Here is a 17,978-nt window from a genome sequence, read left to right as displayed (position 1 = left end):
TAATGCCCTTGATGATCACCCTCAGCATTCTCCAGGACGTGGCACTATTGTTGAATGAATGGCCCAATGAGAAATTAACCTTTTTTGGAAAATTAGCTTTTTCTAACTTCAGCTCAGCGAAACACTGAGCCTGACTGTATGAGCCAGGAGTTGGTTGGACATGTTGGCATTACCAACCATGAACTAAAGTCCTGTCTTTTTTGCCCCGCTGGCACTCCACACCCAAAGTGGCCGCACTTCCCTCTTTCTGTCCCCCATCTCTGCTCCTGATGTTCCCTCTGCCAGGAGCACTGCTCCTGCTTCTTCATCCTTTCACTTTCCTTTGAGGTCCTGCCTTGGGTGGGAACTGATACGTAGCTTTTGTCCACTGAGCATGGCCATTCATACGTTCCCCCTCCATCCTGGGAGTGTTTTCTGCTCACCTACTGTATGCAAGGTTCTGAAGCACAACATCCCAAGGAGAGGGTAGGTCCCCCCAGTAGCCTACCCCTCCTCAGGTCTGTGTCCAGGGGGAGGTGGTCATGGGTCAGGAAGGATTATTTTCAGTTGCAAGCAACAGGGGAAAAATCACAGAAGAAAAGGGGATTAACCAAGATAGAATTTGCTGGGCGGGGGTGTCTTACTTGTAGTTAGGGCATTATCTGTGTCCTGGTCTGGCCCCAAGACTCTCATCCTTGAGCAAATTGTCAGCTCCCCATTCAAAATATTTTGTGAATCCAGGGATCACTGGGTGGCACAGCGGTTTGGCGCCTGCCTTTGGCCCAGGGCGCGGTCCTGGAGACTCGGGATCGAATCCCACATCGGGCTTCCGGTGCATGGAGCCTGCTTCTCCCTCTGCCTGTGTCTCTGCCTCTCTCTCTCTCTGTGTGTGACTATCATAAATAAATAAAAATTAAAAAAAAATATTTTGTGAATCCAGCCTCTCCTCACCCCCTCCACTGCCAGCACATCATCAGTCACTGGACCACTGCAGTAGCCTATTTGTCTCAGGTTCCCCTTCTTCCACCTTCACTCCAACAACCTGTTCTATACTCAGCAGTCAGAGGGAGCCTGTTGAATCCTAAGGCAGTTTATGTCTCTCCCCTATGCACAACCCTCCTGTGGCCTCCTCCTCACTCAGAGTAAAAGCCAAAGTCCTACATGGACTACAAGGTCCTGCAGGGTCTAACCCCCAAGTCTCTTCTCTGACCTCACCTCCTACCCCTCTTCCTCTCGCTCCCACCCTTCTAACCACACTGACTACCTGAAGCAAATCACACTCCCGCTCAAGGCCTTTAAGCTGGCCTTTAAGCTGGCTGTTCCCTCTGGAATCACTTGGGTGATCCATGATCCCCATGGATCCATCCCTCACCTCCTTGGAGTCTGTCAAACCCTTCCCACCCCCTGCCCCTGCTCTGGGGACTTTCACGAACCTGTCCGTGTAATCCTGTGTACTCTCCCCCAGAAACCTTACACACAAGAGGATATAGTCCCATACAGAAAGGAGGTGGTGACCTCTGCCCCTCTCTGCCCACCTGACCCGCCAGCCCTCACTCTGTAAAGGGTCTCAGCAGCAGCAGCATCACCCCTCCCTTACCTCAAGCCCCACTCAGGTGGCCTCCTGGGATCCTGGGCCACCACCCTCACTCAGTTATCCCCCTACTTCTCTGGCCACTCCTCTCATGGAGTGAATGACAGTAAGGGAGGGATGGTCTATAGGGAGGGTATGAGGAGGATGAAGCCCACACCTCTGACCCTATAAAAGAAAACCAGCCCCCTGTCTTAAGAGGAGACAGATCCTGAGGCAAGGAATGAGGCCTCAGCCTCCGGAACTAGCCTAGTTTATTGTTATACAGGAAGTATAAGGAATGTTCAGACCCAAGTCCATGAGGAACAAGGGGTCATTAGCCTATCCCTAAAGGCAGTTCCCCAAGACTCCTTAACGAACAAGCTCCTCACACCATCTTGCTCCCAACCACAGGCCACACCAGTTAAGCCCCTGCTGTACACAAGATACCTGCAAGCCTCCAACCTGAGGACCTTATCCCACTTTGGTGCCTCCCCTGGCTGCCCAGCGCACACAGGCCATCTTTGGGTCTCAGATGTGTCCCACCAACTCAGAAACCTCAACCAGTGAAAGTTTGGTTTTGAACTAATGGTAAGGAGGGTTGGGTTTGGTTTTTTTTTTTTTTAATTGTTGTTGGCTGATTTTTTTTTTTTTAGGTCTTTTTTTTCTGCTCACTTTTTTTTTCTTATCTTCACAAGCCAAGGTATCAGGCCCCCTCTGGGCTTTTCCAGAAAGGTGAGTCTGAGTTAAGGAAAGAAGAAGGCTCTCCTTTCTTCCAGGGTTTTGGAGGTGGGTGGGGGAAGGTGAAGGGGTTAAGGGGTGGGTCTTGGCCACTAGATTTGTACCATGTGAATAAAAAGTGGTTTCCAATCTCTCTTCCCTAGGCCTGAAGCCAATCTTGCAGAGGGCTTGGAGTAAACATTGGATAACAGAACCCTGCAGGGCACTGAGGAGCCGGGGTCTGGGAGTCACAGCCATGACCGATCAGGAGAAGCCCCTGGAGTCTGGTCTCCCCTGTTGACCACTGGTTAAAGGAGGGTTCCTGGTGAAGTAAGGAAATGCAGCCGCCACTTCTTGGACAACCGTAAAACCTCACAAGCTTCAAGCCCCCAGAGGAATCTCCAAATCTCAGAACTTCCCTGTCATGGCATCCCAGAATTTTAAGATCCAAGACTGTTAGGCCCAAGGACACTGGGGGTTTTTAAGGCTGGCACCAAAGAAGGCAGAGCCCCCACTTGCCAGCTCTGTCACCGTGGACACATTGCTCGACTACTTCACACTTCTGTTTTCCCTATATGTGTAATGGCCACAATGACAAGATGGACTACAGAAAGCTGTGGTGAGGACTGAATGTGATCATTGGGGAGAATCATTCAGCACTGTGTCTGCCATATGGAAAATTGGAGATAAATGTCAGCTATGGGGATGGTGGCTGATATTTGGAATCCTGAAACCTGGGAACCTGGGATTTTTTCAAAGTAGAAAATCGCAAAGGCTGGGGGCCTAGAAGCATCGGGTCATGGTGTCCTTGACAAAGAGAGGGCCAGTGTCCCAAGGGGCTTCTGGGCTTCATGAGGACAGATGCATTAACACTGGAGGCTTCCTCAGGTCCTTCCCTGTAGGGTACCCTCCAGGTTAGAGCTCTCAAGCCCTACTACGTGATGAGACTTTGCTCCCTTTCCTCACTCAGTGATGCTAAGTGGATTCTGGGAGCCAGTGATTCTCTGACTGTTCGATTCTGTGAGTTGTGGCAGATAGAAAGGGACTCCCTGCATTTTTCTCCATGAAATGACTTCCATGCCCCCTCTGTGGGGAGATGGGTTGCAGAGCTCCTTGGGCAGTAAGAGCAGTGACGACCATATCAATTCTCCCTAGGGGGGGAACTGAGGTATGGAGCAGGCCTCTGGAAACTCAGCCTATTCAGTTTCTTTCCCTGGTGTCTCCTGACCCATCACACTCACAGTGGTATCTCTGCCTGTTTGGGACGCCTCTGTGATTTATTTGAGGTTTTTTTTCCCTTGTTTTTTTTTTCTAACTCTACACACTTTTGTGTAAAAAACTGTGGTTTCTCATGAGCCCTGTTATCTCATTGATACCTCTCACCTCTGTGGCAAGGGGAAGAAATCATATTTTCAGATGACTCGTAAAGGGCAAAGAAAAAACCCAAAATTTCAAAATTTCCGTTTAAGTCTCATAATCAAGAAGAGGAGAAACAGAGCGAGCAAGTGAGAGAGAGAGAGAGAGAGCAAGAGAGAGAAAAAACTATGAGAACCCCCCCCCCACCCTGTGATTATCAGCACACACACTCATCGAGAAAAAAATTGGATTATTAGAAGAGAGAGGTCTGTGGCTTCCACACCGTGGTTTTTCTTCTCGGTATAAAAGCAAAGTTGTTTTTGATATGTGACAGTTTCCCACAAGCTGGGCTGATCCTTTTCTGCCAGTCCACTTCACCAAGGTGAGTGCCCTTGCTCTTCCCCATCAAATGCGGGTCCAGTGGAAGAGATGGCAGTGAGGCAGGCACTGGGGGGTGGTCAGGAACCCTCTGGTACCATCAAGACATGCACAGCAACTGTGGCTCCAGTCAGGTAAGATATTTTTTACAATAATAAGAGTAATAATAAATCCCAGCAGACTGATGGGTAAAGTGCTTAATCAATGCATGGGCAGAGGCAAAGATAAAGAAATTGATCGATGTGGAGATGGGCAGGATTTTATTTTAATAGGCCAACTGCCAGTCTTTATGAATTTCAGAGCTTTGAATGACTTGAACACTATCCAGGTGTAACTGGAAATTTCAACTACACCCCTCCCTTCTCTTCACCTCTTGTCTTTTCATAGCTCGCCCCATCTCCCTCTTTCCATGTTGCTCTGCCCGCCCTTGTCTGTTTCCCTGACACTCAGACTCCACCGCTCTTTCTCAGGGTCTGCCCAGCTTTCCTGTCTCTGTCTCCTCCATCTTCACCACACCCCATCTATCTTCTTTCCTCTGTTTCACTCCCACCATTTCTCCTGCTCTCTTGTCTAGCCTTCTTCCACCCGCCTTCCTGCCCAACATCCAGCACAGAGCTTTGTACAGTTGGTGCCTAATGATAGTGTACTGAGTAACTTCGATGAGGACATTTCCATTTTTACAAGAGTGAGCATCACTTCTCTTTGCCCCTATCGAAGGAGGATTGTGAGCTATTGGGTCAGGCTGAGCGCTTAATTGAACCTGGGCTTGCATGGCATGAGAGAACCTCCTGGGGGGCACTTAATGCCATTGTCAATCATGGTTTAGCTAAGTGGTCCTACCCCAGGACCGTGTGTGTGTGCATGCATGCGTGTGTGCCTGTGTGTATGTGTGTATGTGTGTGTCCAGAGTCCGTGTCCAAGAACCAAGCAGGCTGTTTAGGGCTGGAGCCAGTTCATCTCTGTAGTCTTAGCAAGTGCTCACTGTTAGCTGTTAGTATTTTTTTAATCAAATTAGAACCACTCTCTCTATTGGTTTTATTCCTGTCTTATTTAATTAGCAGGAGTGTTTTTGTAGGTCACTAAAAATTGTTTCAACATATGATCTTTTGTGGCTGTCAAGACTGTCCTCACATTGATATGAACCATAATTGGTTTGACCCAGTGCCAATTCCCAGACATTTGGGTTATTTCTAGGTTTTCCCCATAATCATTCCTGATAGTTCCTTGGATTCCTGAAAATGGAGTTGCTGGGACAAGGGGGATGTGCATTTTTAAGGTTTCTGACCCTCTCTGCAAACTGTTCTTTCAAAAGGTTGTCCTGTTTTGTGCTTCTTGTACTCAAGCTAACCCTTGGTGGGTATTTTCATTTTTAAATCATTTCTCAGCATAACAGGTAAGAAAAAATATTACAACATTGTTGACATTTGCATTCTTTGATTACCTATACTATCTATTAATCATCTGTACTTTTTCTTAAGTTGTCTGGTCATATCCTTAGTCCTAATAGGGTGTTCATCATTTTTTCTTATTGATTTGTCATAGCTTTTTATTTAGAAAGGATATTAACCTTCCAATGGCCATACATGTATAGCAAATATTTTTCCCCAATTCATCACTCACTTTTTCTATTTGTTTATGGAGTTTTGTGATGCTATGATGTTTTTATATAGTCAAATGGGTTACTCTTTTCTTCTGTGGTTACTATCTCTGGTTTTATGCTTAGAAAGTCCTTTCCCACTTGAAAATGAGATAAATGTTCACCTGTGTTGGCTTCTAGTCTCTTTTATGGCTTCATTTTTTCCATTTGCTGTGGAGGTTAAGAGTGTGGGTACTGGAGCCAGACTGTCTGGGACAAACCCAGCCTCACCTCAAGCCATCTGTGTGATTTTTAGGCAGGCATTTAACTTGTCTGTACCTTCATTTCCTTATAGATACCATGATGATTATAGCAGCACCTGCCTCAAAGAGTTGTTGTGAGGATTAAATGTATTACCCATGTTAAGTGTTTAGCACAGGGCCTGGCACATAAGAAACCCAAGAGCAACATTAGATATTCTTATTTATCTCTTTCATAGATTTGGAATGTATTTTGGGGTACATGATGATGATGACTTTTCAAACTGGGCAGAGAGGAATTGGTGGGAAAAATGGACTGATTATTCATTCAATAACTTTGTCTTTTTCCCTTAACGTTTCCAGAAGCATTTGTCAAACAAGTATATCCTCCACCATCTCCCAGTTTGAAATGCCACACTCTTCACGAACTTGATTCCCTCTAGACATTGGTCTGTGATCAACTTTTCTGTTTTGTTCTGTTCCTCAGTGTCTGAGCCATACCACTTTGCTGATTGTTGCTTTGCCATACAGTAGATTCGCTGACCACAGGCCCCCCAGCATCTTGCTCTTCAGTTTTTTTTTTTTTTTATCTGTTGCAGCCTCAGTTCCTCCAGCCAGAGATTAGCAACTGTTCCTATTTGGGACATCCATGTCTATCTATTCCTACCCCCTCTCTCCCTTTCTCTCCTTCCCTCCCTCACTCTCTCTCTCCTTCTCCCTCTATCTTATTCTTTTGGTTTCTCTCATTCTCTGTTTCCCTCCTTGTGTGTACTTCTAGGACTTTCTGCTCCTGGGAGTTCCTCTTCTCTCTCTCTCTCTCTCTCTCTCTCTCTCTCTCTCTCTCTCTCCCCTTCCCTCTCTTCCAGCATCTCTCACTCTCTGTGTATCTCTGTCCCACCTCATGTCTCTCCCATATCTCTGTATCTCTTGTTCTCTGGGTCTTTGTGTTCCCCTATGCCTATCTGTCTATCTCTCCCTATTCCTGTTTCTTTGTCTCCATGTATCCCTGTCTTTCAGCCAGTCCCCTGGATGGAGGGGAAATTGTCGACTTGACACCCTGTAGACATGTAACAAGTCACCCAGACATGAAGTGGAAGGGCCCTGGCCCTCACCTACTCCACGCCTCTCTCTACCCAGTGTATAGAGGAGCAAACTGAGGCCTGGAAATGGGCGGGTGGGGGCTCTCTCAAGGCCTCCCAGAGATGGAGTAGCAGAGTTAAGCCCCAAGCTCAGACCATGGGGCTCTTGGCAGGACCCTGGTTTTGTCTCTCTCCCCCACTGTGGGCCTCAATTTACTTCTCAGCACCCATGAGAGGAGGGGCATACCTGAGCTGCCCTCCAGCTGCCGCATTCCCCCTTCTGCCCTCACAACTTGGATGCTTAAACAGGCAGGAGGCTCCATGGCCACATGGGCCAGTATGGAGGCCCATCCTCACAAGAACTAGTCAGGGTGGGGTCCCAGGATCCCCTGGGTCAGGAGGCCTTGTGGCCAGAGGGTAGTGACACTGGAAGAATATAAGTCAGTCAGTCTGGCTCTGGGTCTGGCTATGGATAGAGCTCAACCATGTCCCCAGCGTTGGCACTGGTTCCTGGGATCTCCCATCCTGGGGCCCTTCCAGAGAGCCTGGCAGTGGGCTCTCTACTGACTGAGGCTTTTCCTGCTCCCTGCAATGAGGCTCTAGCCAAAGGCATGCTGGTCTCTACCTCCCTCTCCTTCCCTCCCCATATTTTGTGGCATGGCTGTGAGTATGGGAACATTGTCCTTGAATGGGCAGGGAGACTGAGACCCTGTAAGTGTTCACTGACCATCACTGACATTTTGTTAACGTTTCATGTGCATTAACTTTGGAAGAGGGGTACTATTATTATCCCACTTTACATATGAGCCTGAGGAGAGTTATAGCTAGTTAGTGGCAGAGCCCAACCCCAGGCTAGGGGGAGTAGAGATGATTCTGACCCCTCTTGCCATCACAGAACTTAGTAGGGAGGCTAAGAGGAGGCTTGCTACAATTCTAAGCCTCAAAGGCCCTATGAGGTAGGGAGCTTCCTGTCCTTCAGGGAGTTCCAGTGAGTTTGGACACCATTGACATTACCTTTCACATACTTTGCAGTTGGACCCATGGACCCCACAGAGTGGGTTTGAGATTCTGGGATCCTTTGAACCTAAGAAGACCCCCCCTTGAAAACCCCTCCCCCAGGGTCCCAATATCTGTCAGATCTGCATGGTACTCCCCAAGCATCAAACATTAGGCCTCTCCATGGCCCAAGTCTACAGGGCCCAGGGCTTGTCATGGTGGCCAGATGGACGTCACTCACCACATCCGCAGGCACCCACATCACCCCCACCTGGGCCAAGACGGCTGCAGGATGGGCCAGCCAGTTCTCGGAACGAAACCCGTGGGGTGGGGTATCTGCCTCCTTCTCTTCCTCCTTGGGGCCAATGAAGCCCAGCGCATCCGGCCGCCATGACGTCAATGGCGGAAAATCTGGAGACGTGACAACAGGGCCCAGATGCAGACCCCGATATGAAAACATGCTCTGCGTCCCAGAAACATCCTCCATGCAGCTTCTGAGAAATAGTCAGAAAGGGACGCCCCAACAGACAGTGCAGGAAGCTGGCTGCCCAGCCCGGCCCTCCAGGTTCCCTACCATCAGACAGACCATATCTGTGTCCCCTTTCTGAGAATGTATCTGTGCTTCTCTGAGTCTGGACATCTTAGACGTGTCTGAGAAAGAGATTTCTTATGACCCACAGACAAGTGTCCAGGCAGCTTCAGAAGTGACCACAGGCCAGCCATGTGAGCCAGGCCAGAGTGGTGGAAACCATCCACTCACTGACCAAAATTAGTATTAGTTTACTCTGGCTTCTGTAACAAAGTACCACAAACTGGGAGGGGCTTAAATAGCAGAAATTTATTGTCTTACAGTTCTGGAGGCCAGAAGTCCAAGATCAAGGTGTCGGCAAGGTTGGTTCCTCCTAAGGCTGTGAGGGAGAATCTGTCTGTGCCTCTCTCCTAGCTACTGGTGAATTGCTGGCAGTCTTTGGCATGCCTTGGCTTTCTAGAAGCATCACCCTGATCTCTGCCTTCATTCATTTGCTCACCTCCTCACGGTCGCTGAGTTATGAGCCTCCATAGATCCAGGCTCTTGATTCTCATGTAGTAATGTTCTAACCCCCGTGAGAGACCAAAAGTTTAATACCTGGATTCTCACCTGCACCTCCCTCTGCACCAGAGCTCTGACAATCCCTGTGAGCTGACAGCAAAGAAAGGAAGGAGCAGCTGCTCCCCTAAACCCTGCTTGTTGCCAGCCTGGGCTGCTATCAGCAGCTACGTGCCCAACCCAGTGCTGCGGGGTGAAGTGGGGTGGGGAGTGTCTCTCTCTCTCTCTCACACATACACACACACACACTTTCTAGAGTAAGATACGGAGCTCTCAAGTTGCCCATAGGATTGTGGAACGCTGCACCTGGGTATTCCCTTCAGTAAAATGGCAATTGGACAAGGCAGCCTCTTCCAGCTCTGGATTCCTCTTAGACTGGGATTCTGAGAAACTGAAGCCCTGCCTGTCACGGAGTGGAAGGTTCTAGGGCTCAGCAAAGGAGCCTGGAGCCATTACAGAGGACTTTCTGGATAGGGCTCAGATAGGGGATACGGAGGAAGAGCAGACATTCCAGGCAAGGCATAGAATATGAGTGCAGGCTTGGAAAGCAGACTTGGGGTAAACTCTGGTGGGGGCTGAGTCAAGATGCTCCCACAAGCCCTGGCTCAAGAGAGCCTATCTCTCTCCCCTGTGGCCACCTGCCACTTCAGCTTCATGCAAGGCAGGAGCCCAGAGATGATCAGACCCTATCCCTGCCTGAGCTCCAGACTTGTGTACTCAGACTCCTGCCCACTCAGTATTTCCACTTTCATGTCTAATGCCAGACTCTTCATGTCCATCCACACCTGGATCGTCACCCCCAACCTTGTTCCCCCCATCTCAGGTGGCATCCACTCTGTCCATCTAGCTGCTCAGGCAAATACCTGGCTGGAGGTCACCTTGACCCTCCCCCTCTCACCACCCCCCACCACATCCAAGGTGCCAGCAAAGTCTTCTGACTCCACCTCCGAAACACACTCAGAATCCATCGACTTCTATCTCCACTGCCACCATCCTGTCTGTGCCACCATTGTCACTTGGTGACTGGACTGTCACAGGAGCCTCCTTGCCAGTATCCCTGCTCTTACCTTTCTAAAACCTGTCCCTCTCACACCGTCCAGAGGGATCTTGAGTCCATGGCCCCCCTCTGCTCTTGTATATGCCAGGTCACTGGGATAAAACTGTGCCACCAGGAAAGTCAGAGACCAGTCCCAGCAGGATCAGCAAATATTATGTGGCCTGTGCAAAGTGCAGGGAGGACCAGGGAGCTGTGGTTTGAAGACAACCCTCAAGCAGTTGGGGGAGAAAAGCCGAGACCTGCCCCTGCTCTGTCTGAGGCCCCACAAACTACTCCAATCCCCTACCTCCCCTGTGGAGGAGGACACATCACCAGCAGGGCTCTGCCCACATGCACAGGCAGGCTGAGTGCTGACCCTGGGCACATCTGCACATGGGACATGTGTGGAGACACATGCATACCTGTGTTCCTGACACCGCTGTATGCATGGCTGTGTGCCACATGGACACATGATCAGAGCTGGGATCCAGCTGTGGAGCCCTTGGGAACAGGCCCCAACTGCTGCCTGCTCTGACCAGAGTTGGGGGTCCACATGGTTCAGGTGGTTGAGTAGTTCATGCACCTGCTGGGGACATGTGTGACTCCTTCCTCCTATGTCCCCACAGCCTGCCCTCGGACAAGGACCCGATGCCCAACCCCAGGCCAGCCAAGCCCTCAGCCCCTTCCTTGGCACCTGGCCCATCCCCAGGAGCCTTGCCCAGCTGGAGGGCTGCACCCAAGGCTTCGGACCTGCTTGGGGCCAAGGGCCCGGGGGTGACCTTCCAGGGCCGGGACCTCCGAGGCGGGGCCCATGCCTCCTCCTCTTTGAACCCCATGCCACCATCGCAGCTGCAGGTGAGGCCCCGGGCCCAGGGCCCAGGATGGGGCAGGCAGGGGGTGGGTACCTGGGCCTACAGGTGCCAACCTTTACTGTGGCACTGGGCGGGGGGCCCAGCTGGGGCACAGGAAGTGGTTTTCTGGGTCCCAGGCAAGTCTGTGACTTATGCAGATGTCGCAGAGCCAAGAAAGTCCCTGGTTAGCAGGTCTCAGAGATCCGAGGCTCTCCCCGACCTCCCAATCCCTGTCTCAGGAGAGGAGATCCTATCATGGTCCCACGGGCATGGCCATGTGTCCCCATCCCCATGTGATAGGGGAGAGGGCTGGAGCCCGAGGCGGTAAGGTGACAGAGTTGAGGCCAGTTCTGCCACTTATTAGCCATTTGATCTGGAAGAAGTCATTCCTGGAGCTTCAGTTTCTACATAGGTGAAATGGGGATGGTCAGTGCCCACCACGTGGGGCTGTGGTAAGGAGTATATGAGTGAGATGTGTAGAGCAGTGAAGAAAAGGACGGCACCTCATCTGTATGCCTTCTCCTCTCCCCCCAGCTGCCCACAGTGCCCCTGGTCATGGTGGCACCTTCTGGGGCACGGCTGAGCCCCTCGCCCCACTTGCAGGCGCTCCTCCAGGACAGGCCACACTTCATGCACCAGGTACTAACCCGCAATGGGCAGGGCAGAGGGGAGCAGGTGGGAGAACTGGGCAGGGGTAGGCTGAACCACAGCCCCCGTGTTCCCCCAGCTCTCCACGGTGGGTACCCACACTCGGACCCCGGTGCTGCAGGTGCGCCCACTGGACAGCCCAGCTATGATCAGCCTGCCACCACCCACTGCTGCCACCAGCGTCTTCTCCCTCAAGGCCCGGCCAGGCCTGCCACCTGGTAACACCCCACCCCACAGCTCTACAGAAACCGAGCCCCTGGGTGCTTGAATGTGAGCAGCGTAGGCTGCCGAATGGCAGCCTTCAGGAGGTCGGAGGCATCAGGTCTTCTCATCTAGGAAACTCCAACCTCCTGAAAATGTCAGGCTCAGAACCTTAAAGATGCAGAATAGCAAAAATCACAGAACCACAGCTCTTTGCAGTCAAAATGTCAGCATTTGCAAATGGCAGTCTTTGAGCTGCTCCACCAGAAGCCTTGGACATTAGGGACAACAGAGCACCCCCCAACCCTCCCGGGAGTCAGGGCCTGCAAGGCTCAGGAGGGTGGAAAGTTCAAAATGAGAGTCTTTGTGGGCTAAGCTGGAGGGCCCAGCCCACAGTCCCCCAAGGTACCCTGCCCCCACCCGCAGGGATCAACGTAGCCAGCCTGGAGTGGGTGTCCAGGGAGCCAACACTGCTCTGCACCTTCCCAAGCCCCAGCACACCCAGGAAAGACAGGTGAGTGGACCAGGCTGGGAAGGGCCCTTGCCCTGCCACTCTCTCCCCTGACACCCTGTGTCCCCCCAGCACCCTTCCGACCATGCCCCAGGGCTCCTACTCGCTGCTGGCAAATGGTGTCTGCAAGTGGCCTGGATGTGAGAAGGTCTTCGAGGAGCCAGAGGATTTCCTCAAGTGAGTGACCCAGGCCTGTTCCAGTCCAGAAGGGTCTCCAGTCTGTGGGAGGTGGCATGTGGTACAGGTCTTAGCTCAGGCCTCATCTCAGTAGGTAGTGACAAGACGAAAGGCAAAGGCTAAGACTATAGATTCAAATTGCAGCTCCATCACTCCCTGGCTGTCTAACCTTGGGCAAGCTATTTAGCTTCTCTGGGCCTTGGTTTCCCCATCTTTATATTGGGGCATCATAATAGAGGTATATACTATTATTTACTTCCATTTTACAGATACAGAAACTGAGGCCATAAAACATTAAGTGTCTTGATCAAAATCACCCAGTTCCTAAGTGACAGGGCTGGGATTTGAATCCAGGCAGCCAAGCTCTAGAATCCACACTCCTGACCACTTTGCCCTGTTGTCCTACCCCTCATGCCAATACAGCAGCCTGATTTTATTGAGCACCAAAGTCCCAGATTCTCACAGTGGCTCTTGCTCCCTCCCCTCAGCCACACACACACACACACACACACACACACACACACACACACACACACCCTTTTCCAACCATACCCAACTACCAGTGGCAACTCTGCACCCTGTCCTCTTCATGACCATGACTTTACACAGGCTGTCCCCTCCACCTGGAGTGCCTCTCCTGCCCTCATCTACCTGGTCTGCTCTTAACTCACCAGCCTCCCAACATCATCTCCAGCCTCCTGGCTGGGCTCAAGCGGCGAGCTCAGGCCTGGCATCAGGAGATGCCAAGTAGCGTGTATTGAAGCAAGAGCAGGTTTAAGAGAGAGACTGAGGTAGAGAGGGGAGAGAAGCTGAGGTTCTGCAGAGACGTCTCCAAGATGGTCTGGCTCTCCTCACTCGGAGTGTTGAGTCAGGAGGCAGGCCCACCATGGTCACCCACATGGAATCTTCCCCCTATCCAGGCACTGCCAGGCGGACCATCTCCTAGATGAGAAGGGCAGAGCACAGTGTCTCCTCCAGAGGGAGGTGGTGCAGTCTCTGGAACAGCAGGTGACATGGGGGGGGGATGATGGGTGAGCCTTATGTCCACCCTGTGCTTAGCTCACCCAGGATGGGGGCTGGCATAAAGGAAGGGAGGAGGTAGGGCACTCCCAGGAAGGACCATGGCCTGAGCAAAGATGTGACAGAAAAAGGCCAAGGTGAGTCCTCACTTTGTGCCTATCCTCACAGCTGGTGCTGGAGAAGGAGAAGCTGGGTGCTATGCAGGCCCACTTGGCTGGGAAGATGACCCTGACCAAAGCTCCATCCACGGTGAGCCACCCCAGGCCCACAGGTGTAAGAGACAACTGGGGGGGTTGGGGGAGGGGACTTAACCTCGAACCCAGGCCCTAGGACTGGGGCCAGCTCCAAACATGCCCAGACCTGGAAATCTGTCCTCTTCAGTTACAAACCCTCTGACCCTTAGATTCCCAAAACATTGTGATCTTGATTTTTCAAAGCAGCAGCAAATCACCACTTACTGGAGGCAGACCCTGTGCCACTGGCAGGGCTGGCTATATAACACACAGGGGCCAGTGCAAAATAGAAACAGGGAGCTCAAGTTTCAAGATGACCACCACAGAGCAGTAGACACAGTACAGAGACCTGTGTGATTAAACAAGCCACACACCCATGAAGCCGGCCCCAAGTGCAAGGCACTGTTCCTGAGCACTTTGCTGGGGTTAATTTATCTCATCCTCCTGATGCTGTGAGATAGGTATTCCTATCATCCCTAAGGTCACAGTTGGGTAGGAGAGGAGCCCCATTCAGCCCCAGCTTGAGGCACCAGCATTAGTGCTCTAAACACACACACACACACACACACACACACACACACACACACACACGGGCAGCCCCGGTGGCGCAGCGGTTTAGCGCCGCCTGCAGCCCAGGGCATGATCCTGGGGACCTGGGATCGAGTCCCACGTCAGGCTCTCTGTGTGGTGCCTGCTTCTCCCTCTGCCTCTCTCTTTCTCTCTCTGTCTCTATGAATAAATAAAATAAAATCTTAAACACACACACACACACACCTCCACACTCTCCACACTCACACTCTCATAAATACAACTCATGCTGCTTCGTGAGATTCCACATCAGACTGGAAAGGAGAAGAGAGCTCCCTTGTTTTTAAAAACACTTACGTATTTAAAACTGAAGTGGAAAGTTTAAGCCTCTGAGTCAGTAGCCTCTCCCTCCTCCTGCAGGCATCATCTGACAAAGGCTCCTGCTGCATCGTAGCTGCTGGCACTCCTGCCACCACGGGCCCGGCCTGGTCCAGCCCCCAGGAGGCCCCTGATGGCCTGTTTGCTGTGAGGAGGCACCTCTGGGGCAGCCATGGAAACAGCACATTCCCAGGTAAGGATGGTCTATGCCCTACATGGTGCCCGCCCCCCACCACCTTCATCCTGAGCCCTTAATCCCCCTGACTGGCACAGAGGTGGGGGGAGACAGCCAGTCCTGCCCCTCCCCAGCACTGCTACCCTGCCTTTGGGAAAACTCAACTGCTTGCAAAAGCTGCCTCTCAGCGTTTCCAAAGCCTGCAAGCTCCCCATCATGGCTTCTCGTGTCTAGCCCCATCTCCCCTGGGGCTCAGGGCTCACTCATTCTGGGCTTCGGCTACTCCATTTGGTCATCAGAAGGGAGAGAACTAGCCAAGTGATTCCAAGGGACTGTCCCTTCCCCCTTCAAGGAAAAGCGGCATGACTCTCCCAAGCTCACAGACCCCCTTACTGCCCACAAGGCCTGGGCTGTGGGCTTAAGAGGGATCCAGGCCCTTGAGTGTCAGCCTGGCTCTGCCACTTGGCCAGTGACATCCCTTTGGTGTGCCAGCTACTTCACTTCTTCTAAACTTTGGGGACAGCAAGGCCCATTTTGGTGAGAATGGTGCTAATGGTGAGCCATATACTTGACGCCCGGGGCTTGGCACAGTAACTCCAATGGTGAAAAGCGGTGCTGTTAGCAAGGGATTTCAGCCAGGGTAGATTCTACTTGATTCTGTTTGTAGCATGGAGGATGGGAGAGGGAGTGAGGCACTCCAGGATGGGGCCTGATTCTCCCCAACCCCCTACAGAGTTCTTCCACAACATGGACTACTTCAAATTCCACAACATGCGCCCCCCCTTCACCTATGCCACCCTCATCCGCTGGGTAAGCAGGCAGTGGGGGTCAAGGAGAAGGAAAAGAAACGGGGTGGGGACCGGCCTCCCACATTCCCAGCCTCCTTCTGAGCACACCCAGGACAAGTCTCAGATATGATTCCCCATGCTGGCTTCACCCCAGACCTGCCCCCAAACCCAAACCCAAACCACTATCCAGGCCAGTGCAAGCCAAATTCGGGCCTTCGACCCACCCCTTCCCTACTACCCACCCATATGTACCCCCACCCAGACCTGTAGAATAGCCCCACAATGAACCTGATCTTTGCCCCGTGCCCTAAACCCACCACAGATACTATCCTAACTCCTTTCCCAGCCCCGTACATGCCCCAATATGTCAACACATTCCTCGGCCAGACCCTGCCTCTAACCCCTTCCTGTGACGTCTCTTTGACCCTTGGCCTCACCCCATCCCAAACGCTTCATGTGAATCTCCCTGATGCCTTTACAGCACTTCCATTAGAGCCTGCCCAGACCTTTATCCTGGGTAGGCCCACACCTAGCCCCTACATTCCCCTGCCTAGCCCCATCCTGACCCAGAACTTCACTGCAGCCATAACCTCTGACCCTTTACTTAACCCCATTCCTAAACCCAAACAGATCAAATTCCCTGACCTTTAGCCTCACTCCACACCTAACACAAGCCCTGACCCTTAAGGACCATACACAACCAACCTCCTTCTTGACCCTGAACCCAAATACATGCCTGACACATAAGATTGCTGTATCACTAGGTCCACCTCCGACTCCTAACCTAATGCTATCCCATCCCTGAGCCCTCAACTCACCCCAGTCCATCCCCAGCCAGACCCTTAATGAATCCCCTCCCTGAAGACCTTTTACTCTGCCCAAATCCTTAACTTGACCCTGCTCCTGGCCTTCAACCTCCCCAAACCCTGCAACCTCACCCCTGTGGAGACAGCCAGCTCCAGCTCCGTCCCAGACCTTTAACCTGATCCTGGCCATACCCTGAGCCAGACCTTACCACAATGTCAGCCTTTCCCCTTTACCTCACCCCATCCTGGCCTGACCCCTCAGCCCACTTCTGACCCTGTCTCTGACCTATCACCCCACACCATCTCTCTCCCTCCCCTCCCCCACCCCCACAGTTCCACCCATGTCAGATACCCAGGGCGGGCCACTACCACTCTCAGCTGGAGAAGTAACCCCCTTGCCCCCCAACCTCCAGGCCATCCTGGAGGCTCCTGAGAAGCAGCGGACACTCAATGAGATCTACCACTGGTTCACACGCATGTTTGCCTTCTTCAGGAACCACCCTGCCACCTGGAAGGTGAGTTCCTCTGGAGGTAGCAGTGGCTGGGAGGGCCTCAAATGCTACCATAGTACTGGCCAAGCTCAGGAGTGGGAGGGCGTGTAGGCATGTAGGGAAGGGGCAGGGGGCCAGCTTTTGATGGGTACTGCTGACCTCAGAGGATGACTGCCTGCCTGCTTCCCCTGCCCCCGGCCTGGCTGGCCTGCCTTCCACAGAATGCCATCCGCCACAATCTGAGCCTGCACAAGTGCTTCGTGCGGGTGGAGAGTGAGAAGGGGGCCGTGTGGACCGTGGACGAATTCGAGTTCCGCAAGAAGAGAAGCCAGAGGCCTAGCAGGAGTTCCAACCCCACACCTGGCCCCTAAACTCAAAGCAAAGGAAAGGAGGAAGGAAGGACAGGGGCCGAACGAGGGGTGGTGGTGGGATGGAAGTGGCCAGGGGCAGGGACTACGGACCCTGGATATGCCTACAGGGACCACAAAGTGAGGTGTACAGGGACCCTGATCCTCAGCTGACCACCCTCTTTAGGTCAAATGCTCTGTACCCAGGCTGCTCAGAGGGGCCCCAGCCCCAGCTCCCATCCCAGCTTCCTGCAACACACTCCTTAGCCAAACTGAGCCTTCACAAACAACCACACATCCAGCCTGCCTCAGTCATTCTCACAGATGACCCCGGGGCTGGAAAAGACACATGCATGGTCACAATCCAGTCCCTTAGATGCAGTACAAACACCAGAACACAAAGAGCCTGCCTCCGTACACTCAGACAACCTCAGGCCTGCAATGAGGCAGACGATCGCACCCTAGCACAGCCTTGTCAGCCCCCATACCCCAAAGCACCCACCCACAGCCATCCCCAGGCCCACAGGTGCAGTGTCACAGGAGATGTGCCCAGGGACCCGCACAGAAGCAGCCTTGGTACCTTCAGGATCTCAGGTCCCAAAGAGCCACACAAACACATCCCAGCTGTGCACATTCTCACACAGCTCCCAAAACATCAGCTTGGTCACATGGCCCACCAGAATATACCTGTGCATCTCATGGGCATGCACATGCACTTGGCACCCCAGTGGGTCTCCTGCGTCCCACATGGGCTTTCACAGCCATACACACTGAATCACCAAACATACCC

At 52.3% G+C, this 17,978-nt stretch overlaps 1 protein-coding gene across 3 annotated transcripts; it reads left to right on the top strand.

Annotated features, from left to right (window-relative positions):
• The first annotated feature begins 4,121 nt into the window (after positions 1-4,121).
• On the top strand, positions 4,122-17,969 carry FOXP3 (forkhead box P3). Of its 3 annotated transcripts, XM_055339176.1 has the most exons (12): positions 4,122-4,134; positions 10,661-10,889; positions 11,420-11,524; positions 11,613-11,751; positions 12,161-12,248; positions 12,318-12,422; positions 13,343-13,430; positions 13,611-13,691; positions 14,624-14,774; positions 15,490-15,566; positions 16,764-16,865; positions 17,063-17,969. In XM_055339176.1, the coding sequence occupies exons 2-12, from the start codon at positions 10,683-10,685 to the stop codon at positions 17,210-17,212; spliced, it is 1,293 nt and encodes a 430-aa protein (XP_055195151.1). In that variant the 5' UTR covers positions 4,122-4,134; positions 10,661-10,682; the 3' UTR covers positions 17,213-17,969. The 3 variants fall into 3 exon arrangements, with proteins under 3 accessions (XP_055195151.1, XP_055195150.1, XP_055195152.1); XM_055339175.1 differs by lacking the exon at positions 4,122-4,134 and having other exon boundaries at positions 10,395-10,889; XM_055339177.1 differs by lacking the exons at positions 4,122-4,134; positions 11,420-11,524 and having other exon boundaries at positions 10,395-10,889.
• The last annotated feature ends 9 nt before the right edge of the window (positions 17,970-17,978 follow it).

The sequence above is a fragment of the Nyctereutes procyonoides genome, unplaced genomic scaffold (assembly GCF_905146905.1).
Source record: "Nyctereutes procyonoides isolate TBG_1078 unplaced genomic scaffold, NYPRO_anot_genome, whole genome shotgun sequence".
NCBI classification, from domain to species: domain Eukaryota; kingdom Metazoa; phylum Chordata; class Mammalia; order Carnivora; family Canidae; genus Nyctereutes; species Nyctereutes procyonoides.
The sequence above is the reverse complement of the archived record's forward strand: the minus strand, read 5'-3'. Positions and strand labels throughout refer to the sequence as shown.